General features: G+C 36.8%; 1 protein-coding gene across 7 annotated transcripts in view; it reads right to left on the minus strand.

Moving 5' to 3' along the window:
• LOC144979835 (uncharacterized) overlaps positions 1-9,715 on the minus strand; it is a 104,720-nt gene that overhangs the window by 37,464 nt on the left and 57,541 nt on the right. For all 7 annotated transcript variants that reach the window (XR_013646780.1, XM_078927015.1, XM_078927012.1 and 4 more), the window contains 2 exons: positions 2,937-3,035; positions 851-946 (listed from right to left, as the gene is read on the minus strand). Coding sequence is in view for 6 of the 7 variants with exons in the window: in XM_078927015.1 (XP_078783141.1) it covers positions 851-946; positions 2,937-3,035 (195 nt within the window). In the remaining variant the exon portion in view is untranslated. The remainder of the gene's footprint in view (positions 1-850; positions 947-2,936; positions 3,036-9,715) is intronic.

Consider the following 9,715-nt stretch of genomic DNA (forward strand, 5'->3'; position numbering starts at 1 on the left):
CGGGTGGTGTGATTGGAGGAACGCAAAGGTCAGGTTGCCAAATATTTCTTTTGGAGTTCTGTGAGGTAGGGAGAGGCAGTGTAAAAATAATCTAACCAAGTTCTCACTTCCATTGTTAACTCTTAGTGTGCAAAACAATAATGGTCTTCTGAGCTGTTAATGTTTACAGTTTGTTTTGTCATAGTTACAGTCAAGTTTGCCACAAGTGACAAAACTGACCAATCTATTTGATGACAGCAGGGCATTTTTCAGGCAGACTTTGATAGTAAGTGAGCATAAATATCATACCTTGCCACAGTGGAATGACCAACGAGTGTAGATGGCTTAATTGGTATAATTGTCAAACAAGGTAGAACTCAAAACTTCCTAAAAAGATTCTTTTAAAAAAATCTCCTACCTTGATATACTATCTGAAAACAATACTTATTTAAATAACTAAAATGAAAATGTGATCACTTAAACTCTCTTTGAGTGTAAAATAAAAATGGTGTCAAGTAGAAATAATACATTGAAAAAAACATGATTTTCTCTGTGAAGTCAAAATTTTATCAAAGGAGATGCCACTAGGAGAGATAGAATTAAAATAATGGGAGTCACAAACAAAGACCACTAATAGTGTAAAAAATATGAAAATAAGAAAGGTTAAATTAATAAGTTTTGCTTGATGTCATAGTGATCAATTCTTCTCTAGGCAAATGTTTTGAAGCATCTTTTTAAAACTTCACAAAAATATGATCATAATCAGAATGAAACAAACATATTTACTTTAAAGGGCGCTTTGATGTGTGTTTTGTAAAGTGAAGAGTATCTGGTTTAGTAAATAAAAGTTTTAAAAAACCAAGACACTCACGTTTTGCTTAACTCTTTAAAATGCACTGACTTCCTTAGATCACGTCGGCTTCCTGAAGAGGGTTGTGAAGATGCCTTGTTACTTTGCTCAGATTGTCTGTAAATGAATGCAGAGGAACAAAGCAGTTTCAAATCATCCGATTGCTCATCACCTCTATTTATAAAAAAGTGAATACATATTGCATGTTAGACCTTACACTGTAGAATGGGGTCTACTTTGGATTCGTACAAAATGGATCATTGCACTACACAAAGTTAAAGAAAATTAATGCCTAGAGGTATTTTGTCATTTATGGGTGGGGGGGGGGGAGAGGGAGGGAGGGAGGAGAGGAGAGAGAGAGAGAGAGAGAGGAGAAGAGAGAGAGAGATGAGAGAGAGAGAGAGAGAGAGAGAGAGAGAGAGAGAGAGAGAGAGAGATTTTTTGTTTGTTTGTTGCTTTAGGTCTCTTCCAACACAATTGAGGTTATATGAGAGACCGCTGAAACAAAAAAACAAGCAATCTAACAAAAATAGTACAAATGTAAATCAAAATCATAACCTAAAGATATCATAAGCTAAATTATAAATAACCAAGAACAAACAGACAGAAGATTTACAGAAAAAAAATATCCCCTGTCAAAAATACAATCACAAACCAAAGAAGCAGGATAGGCTAGTAAAGAGAAGAAGAAACGACATCACTATTGGATCGTACACCCATGCGAACATCATAAGTATACGATTCAAGGGTGATGCTCCCATCCAACCACCCGCAAGAGAGAGAGAGAGGGGGGGGGAGGGAGAGAGGGAGAGAGAGAGGGAGAGAGAGAGAGGGAGAGAGAGAGAGAGAGAGAGAAAGGACAGTATTTATGAAATAAATGATTTTAGTTCATAACGCTCTTACCCCTGTGACAAACTTGTATTACGTTAGAAAATACTGGATTGAAATAAATGGAGTTTCAAGTAAAAATCGTAAAAATTAGAAAAAATATTGGAAGAGTAAAGTAAAAAAATCACTGGTCATATTGAAGGCAATTGTACCTCATCATCCATCGTGGCTTGTACTCTTGAGCATTTTGTTGTCGGCTGTTTTCATATATCATGATCCTCTGCGGTGCACATGAAGTCTGCATTGTTTTTAAAACCACTTTTGGCCATGATCCTCTGCGGTGCACATGAAGTCTGCATTGTTTTTAAAACCAATTTTGGCCATGATCCTCTGCGGTGCACATGAAGTCTGCATTGTTTTTTAAACCACTTTTGGCCATGATCCTCTGCGGTGCACATGAAGTCTGCATTGTTTTTAAAACCACTTTTGGCCATGATCCTCTGCGGTGCACATGAAGTCTGCTTTGTTTTTAAAACCACTTTTGGCCATGATCCTCTGCGGTGCACATGAAGTCTGCATTGTTTTTAAAACCACTTTTGGCCATTCTTAGGTTATTTCAATATGTCATTCTCTGTCTTCCTCTAGCTCTCTTTACTTCGATCATCCCAGATGTTACCAACTTTTCTATTCCGCCTCTCCTCCACACATTATGTCCCAGAAACCGCAACTGCCTTTTTCTGATGGTATCTATCAATATTCTTCCTTTTCTCACCTTTGCCAGCACTTCCTAGTTCGTATACTTATCTGTCCATAATAGCCTCGACATTCTTCTATACATCCACATCTCATTTGAGATTTGAGATGTTGTAAATGTTTATAAATTAAGCCTGGAATTTAGATATGAACAAGTTTACACCAACATAATACCGCTTTGAGACGACAAGTCACATATAAATATGGGTCACGTAACTTGAGTATGGTCCAAGTATTTCCATACATAAGAGCACCAGGCTGTTAGAACTAGTTTCTGTATTATTAAACAGGCTGCTTGCTATCCTTTGGACACGTCAAAAATGTAATTTTTTTAATATCAATAGGGATGCAATAAGGCATATTACAAATGAGAACCCATTCATAGGTGGTAAAACGCTCGTAGAATTTTATCATGGAGAAATGCAAAAAATACATCAGTATTCAGATTCCATACTTTATTTTTTTTTAATGTTCAGCACTTAACCTATAAAAATCAACTTAAAAGCATTATTTCTTTCATACTCACCTAAAAGCATAATTGATGTTTGTCATGTCGCAAGTAACTCTCGCCTCAGGAACAAAACGTTTAGGCAGACGTGTCTGCCAGCGTTCATTTACAATCATCCTAAATAGAGGAGATTAACAACAGTTTTGCCATAACATTTGAGAGAGACCATCAAGTAATTTTTTTAAAAAGTTTGATGATGACTGACTTTTCAACATCTCATCTGCAGTAAGCAATAATAAAACTGAATATTATGGGGTAAATGACCATACCATGTTCTTGTTTTCAATTATAATCAATACTGTGCTTGATTTTTTAATAATTTGCTTTCCTGTCTAAGTGTTGCCGTGGAGTTGTGATAAATTTTTGGACTAACAACACAATCTAAATTTGGTCCAAGTGTTCAAGCTGATCATAAGGCACCTCAGCAAAATGCCTTTAAGAAAAGCATTTTGTACTACATCATCTGCTACTACTACTACTACTACTACTACTACTACTAGTACTACTACGAGGGCTCTTTCAGAAATAACCGAAAAATGCCCATTGCTCAGCAGCCAGTGGAGATTTTTTAATTCTGTAAACGACATGTATATTCCTTATTTCCTTACGGATATTCCCAGAAATTATGAAGTGCATCATTTTGCACAATGAATTTCTAGACGATTTTAACCCTATCCCTCCTAAAAATCTCAAGTCCAAATACCCTTATCCTCCTAAGCCAAGGGACGTAACTCTTAATTACTGTTTTTTCTTAAAGGTGTTACAAACTTTTAAAAATCATAGAAAATGTACTAATTAATGAAATTTATTGCAATTAACTCCAAAAAATTGGTCATTTAAAATAGAAAAAGTACATATGTCACATGTTGATGTTTGTTAATGAATACATATAAAAAAGAATTATGAAAATAAAACAATTGTTGAAATTCAGTCTTGTTTTTCACTTTTCAATCATGTTTTTGTTCTTTTAAGTTTTAAATGTCAAAAATTATGGTACTTAGAGAAGCAGGATCCTTTACACAGTCTTATACCACATACCACACAGCCATAAACAGTTTCTGGGGTTCTACCAGCATTTGTTTTTGTTTTTTCCTTGGAACACTGAAAACAGGTGCGGTGACGTCCAGGCATTCGAGTAAGTTTGTGCGAGTCAGGATTGACTGCTGTGTAGCTAGTAATATTTGGGACGAGACCTGCTGTAGATGCAGTTCTCTTCCTCCCATTCAAATCAGCCTTAACTCCAGTAAATTCGATGAATTCTTCAACTTCAATAGGTTGGAGTTGTGAACTCCACTCTCCATTATCACTATCACGGGGTTCACTGCTGATTCCGTCTGAAATTTCATCAAAATCGAAGTCTAGAGGCTCAAAATCTACATCAATGTCACTTTCTATATCACTTTCCCTTTCAATAATATCATCTTCGTAGTTATTTTCATCTACAACTTGCGTTTAATCGATCAGTGATTGCATGAATTGAAACGCCATAGCTAAAAATCATTGTACATGTGTTGTCAAGTGTAAACAATCTTCAATAATTCGTATCGGTTAAAGTTCCGGTCCGATTTTTATGAAATAAAAACCAAAACAAAAAGCAACTCTTCATTTTAAAAGAGTTACTGCGCCGAGAGCGAAAACGAAACTAAAACTACTGCAAGAGCTCATTAAAAACTTCGATGTCTATCTGTCGCATCAGCCCGCATCAGGAGGATAGGTTACTGATGTCAACAGTCGCAATCAGTCTCAATACGGGGGATAGGGTTAAAGATGGCGGCCCACCTTGAAACTTGGTCAAAGGAGGAAATCAGAGCTGTCATATGTGTTTTGAACGCCAAAAGTCTGAATCCTACCGAAATTCATAAAGAACTTCAGAGTGTATATGGTGAGCATGTTATAAGCCGTACACAAGTCTATCACTGGTGTAATTTGTTTGAAGCCGGCCATTCCGACTTGACAGACAGGGAAGGGAGAGGGCGTTCGATAACTGCGACGTCAGAAGACAATGTGAAGCGAGTTGATGAGCTTATTCGTCAAGACAGGAGGTTGAAACTTCATGAAATCGCAAGCAGTCTTGAAATTTTGGAAACTTCTGCCCATAGAATTGTATTTGACGAACTTGGCTACAGAAAAGTCAGCGCAAGATGGGTTCCTAAGCAATTGACAGACAATCATAAAGAACAAAGATTGGACATCTGCAGGAACTTTTGAGAAGAAGCAAGAGCTCACGCAGGGTTCACGGGCATACTGCCAACGCCGGCGGAGACTTTCTAGGGTACGATGTGACTTTCTTGACAGCATAGTCACCGGTGATGAGACTTGGTTGCACCATTGCACCCCAGAAACAAAGCAAGATTCGATGACATGGAAACATCCATCCTCACCTGTCGCGAAGAAATTCAAAGTCATGCGGTCAGCAAAGAAAATAATGGGAACTGTTTTCTGGGACAGTCGTGGTGTTATTCTGTTCGAAACCTTACAACCTGGAGAAACAATCAATGCTGCAAGGTACTGCCAAACTCTTGACAAGCTTAGGGAGGCCATTCGCAGAAAGCGCCCAGGGCAGTTGACCAACGGGGTCATTTTGCAACACGACAACGCTACACCCCACACAGCACGAGTGACGCAAGGTTGGCTAGAGAAATATGGATGGGAGATTTTGCCACACCCACCACACAGTCCAGACCTCTCACCATCTGATTATCACCTCTTTGGGCCACTGAAACGTGAGCTGGCAGGAAAGCGCTTTGATGTCGATGAAGAGCTTGTTGACCATGTGCGGAAATGGCTACAAAACCTTGACGGAAATTTCTTCCAAGAGGGTATCTATTCCATGGTGCGGCGTTGGCAGAAGTGTGTCGACAGACTTGGCTGTTACGTAGAGAAATGAAGGACAAGTCAAGGTATGAACACGTGCAAGAATTTTGTTGATAGCATAAAAAACACGGATTTTACAGGCATTTTTCGGTTAATTATGAAAGAGCCCTCGTACTACTACTACTACTACTACTACTACTACTATTTCTACTTCTACTTCTACTACTACTACTACTACTACTACTACTACTACAACTACTACTACTACTATTTCTACTACTACTACTACTATTACTATTTCTACTACTACTACTACTACTACTATTACTACTTGTGCAGTTATTCTTTACTCGCATTCTCTCACTGTATTCAGGTGTAGAAAAAGTACCTGGCTTCTAACAGAATTGTCTCTGTGGGAGAAAATGTAATATTGCCTCACAGACATCATATGTCGATCTACATGTTAAGTGTTCCTGTTGGCTAGGGACCCCTTGTAAAGTGATTTGAGCATGTTAAGTGGATATTGCACTGTATAAAGGTTGTTTTTTTTGTTTTTCTTTTTTAATATCACAACAATTATTTAAACTACCTTCTTCTTCTTCCTTCTTCTTCCTTCTTCTTCCTTCTTCTTCCTTCTTCTTCCTTCTTCTTCCTTCTTCTTCCTTCTTCTTCCTTCTTCTTCCTTCTTCTTCCTTCTTCTTCCTTCTTCTTCCTTCTTCTTCCTTCTTCTCTTCTCCTTCCTTCTTCTTCCTTCTTTCTTCCTTTTTCTTCCTTCTTCCTTCTTCTTCGTTCTTCCTTCTTCTTCCTTCTTCCTTCTTCTTCCTTCTTCCTTCTTCTTCCTTCTTCTTCTTCCTTCTTCTTCCTTCTTCTTCCTTTTTCTTCCTTCTTCTTCCTTCTTCTTCTTCTTCTTTCTTTCCCTTCTTCTCTTCCTTCTTCTTCCTTCTTCTTCCTTCTTCTTCCTTCTTCTTTCCTTCTTCTTCCTTCTTCTTCTTCTTCTTCCTTCTTCTTCCTTCTTCTTCCTTCTTCTTCCTTCTTCTTCCTTCTTCTTCCTTCTTCTTCCTTCTTCTTCCTTCTTCTTCCTTCTTCTTCCTTCTTCTTCTTCCTTCTTCTTCCTTCTTCTTCCTTCTTCTTCCTTCTTCTTCCTTCTTCTTTCCTTCTTCTTCTTTCCTTCTTCTTTCTTCTTCTTCTTCCTTTCCTTCTTCTTCCTTCTTCTTCCTTCTTCTTCTTTCCTTCTCTTCCTTCTCTTCTTCTTCTTCTTCTCTTCTTCCTTCTTCTTCCTTCTTCTTCCTTTCTTCTTCTTCTTCTTCCTTCTTCTTCCTTTTCCTTCTTCTTCCTTCTTCTTCCTTCTTCTTCTTCTCTCCTTCTTCTTCTTTTCTTCTTCTTCTTCTTCTTCTTTTCTTCTTTTCTTCTTTCTCCTTCTTCTTCCTTCTTCTTCCTTCTTTCTTCCTTCTTCTTTCTTCTTCTTTCCTTCTTCTTTTCCTTCTTCTCTTCTTTTCCTTTTCTCTTCTTCTTCTTCTTCCTTCTTTTCCTTCTTCTTCCTTCTTCTTCCTTCTTCTTTTCTTTCTTCTTCTTCCTCTTCTTCTTTTTCCTTCTCTTCCTTCTTTTCCTTCTTCTTCTTCTTCTTCTCTTTCTTCTTCTTCCTTCTTCTTCCTTCTTCTTTCTTCTCTTCTTCTTCTTCTTCCTTTTCTTCTTTTCTTTCCTTTCTTCTTCTTCTTCTTTTCTTCCTTCTTCTTCTTCTTCCTTCTTCTTCCTTCTTCTTCCTTCTTCTTCTTTCTTCTTCTTTCCTTCTTCTTCCTTCTTCTTCTCTTCTTCTTTCTCCTTCTTTCTTCCTTCTTCCTTCTTCTTCCTTCTTCTTTTTCCTTCTTCTTCCTTCTTCCTTCTTCCTTCTTCTTTCCTTCTTTTTCTTTTTTCCTTCTTCTTCTTCCTTTCTTCTTCTTCTTCTTCCTTCTTCTTCCTTCTTCTTCCTTCTTCTTCTTCTTCTTCCTCTTCTCCTTCTTCTTCTTCTTTTCCTTCTTCTTTCCTTCTTCTTCCTTCTTCCTTCTTCTTCTTCTTCTTCTTCTTCTTCTTCTTCTTTCCTTCTTCTTTTCTTCTTCTTCCTTCTTCTTCTTCTTCTTCTTCCTTCTTCTTCCTTCTTTCTCTCTTCTTCTTCTTCTTCTTCTTTTCCTTCTTCTTCCTTCTTCTTTTCCTTCTTCTTCTTCTTCTTCTTCTTCTTCTTTTTCTTCCTTCTTCTTCCTTCTTCTTTCCTTCTTCTTCCTTTCTTCTTCTTCTTCTCTTCCTTCTTCTTCCTTCTTCTTCTTTCTTCTTCTTTCTTCTTTTCTTCTTCTTTCCTTCTTCTTCCTTCTTCTTCCTTCTTTTTTCTTCTTTTTCCTCTCTTCTCTTTTTCTTTTTCTCTTCCTTTCTTCTTCTCCTTCTTCTTCTTCTTTTCCTTCTTTTCTTCTTCCTCTTCTCTTCTTCTTCCTTCTCTCTTCTTCTTTTTTTCCTCTTCTTCTCTCCTTTCCTTCTCTTTTTTTTTTCTTCTTTTCTCTTCTTCTCTTTTTTTCTTCTTCTTTTCTTTCTCTTCTTCTCTTTTTTTTCTTCCTTTTCCTTCTCTCCTCTCTTTCTTCTTCTTTCTCTCTTCTTCTTTTTTTTTTCTTCTTCTCTCTTCCTCTCTCCTTCTTCTTTTTTTCCTTCTTCTTCTTTTCTTCTTCTCTCTTCCTTCTTCTTTTCTCCTCTCTTTTTCTTCTTTTCCTTCTTCTTCCTTTCTTCCTTCTTTTCCTTCTTTTCTTTTCTTTTTCCTTCTTCTCTTCTTCTTCTTCCTTTTTTCTTCTTCTTCTTCTTCTTTTCTCTTTTTTTTCTCTTCTTCTTCTTTTCTTCTCTCTTTTTTTTCCTTCTTCTTCCTCTTTTTCCTTCTTCTTTTCTTCTTTTCCTTCTTCTTTTTTCTTCTTTCTTCTTCTTTCTTCTTCTCTTCTTCTTCTTCTTTTTTCCTCTCTTCCTCTCTTCCTTCTTTTCCTTCTTCTTCTTCTCTTCCTTCTTCTTCCTTCTCTTTCTTTCCTTTCTTCTCTTTTCTTTCCTTCTTCTTCCTTTTCTTCTTCTCTTTCTTTTCTCTTCTTCCTTTTTTCCTTCTTCTTCTTCTTCTTCTTCTTCTTCTTCCTTTTTTTTCTTCTTCTTCCTCTTCTTCCTTCTCTTTTCTTTCCTTCTTCTTTTTTCCTTCTCTCCTTCTTCTTCCTTCTTCTTCCTTCTTTCTTCTTTTTCTCCTTCTCTCCTTCTCCCCTTCCTTCTTCTTTCTTCCTTCTCTTCTCTTCTCTCTCTTCCTTTTCTTTCTTCTTCTTCTTCTTCTTTTTTCTTCTTTCCTTTTTTTTCTTCTTTTCTTCTTCTTTCTTCTTCTTCTCTTCTTTCCCTTCTTCTTTTCTTCTTCTTTTTTCTTCTTTTTTCTTTTCTCTTCTTTTCCTCTTTCTTTCTTTTTTTCTTCTCTTCTTCTTTCTTCTCTTTCTTCTTCTTTCTCTTCTTCTTTTCTCTTCTTCTCTTTCTCTTTTCTTCTTCTCTTTCTTTTTTTTCTTCTTCTTCTTTCTTCCTTCTTCTTTCTTCTTTCTTTTTCTTCTTCTCTTTCCTTTTCTTCCTTCTTCTTCTTTTTTCTTCTTCTTCCTTTTCTTCTTTCTTCTTTTTTTTCCTTCTTCTTCCTTCTTCTTCTCTTTTCTTCCTTCTTCTCTCTTTTTTCCTTCTTCTTCCTTCTTCTTCCTTCTTCTTCCTTCTTTTTTTCTTCCTTCTTCTTCTTTTTCTTCTTTCTTCTTCCTTCTTCTTCCTTCTTCTTTCTTCTTTCTTTCTTCTTTCCTCTTCTTTCCTTCTTCTTTCTTCTTTCCTTCTTCTTTTCCTTTCTTCTTCTTCTTCCTTCTTTCCTTCTTCTTCCTCTTCTTCTTCCTTTTTTCTTTTCTCTTCCTTCTTCTTCCTTCTTTCCTTCTTCTTTCTTCTTTTCTTTCTTCTTCTTCTTCTTCCTTCTTCTTCTTTCT

Source organism: Berghia stephanieae, chromosome 9 (assembly GCF_034508935.2).
Source record: "Berghia stephanieae isolate SIO BIC M18660-M18661 chromosome 9, UCSD_Bste_1.3, whole genome shotgun sequence".
NCBI classification, from domain to species: Eukaryota; Metazoa; Mollusca; class Gastropoda; order Nudibranchia; family Aeolidiidae; genus Berghia; species Berghia stephanieae.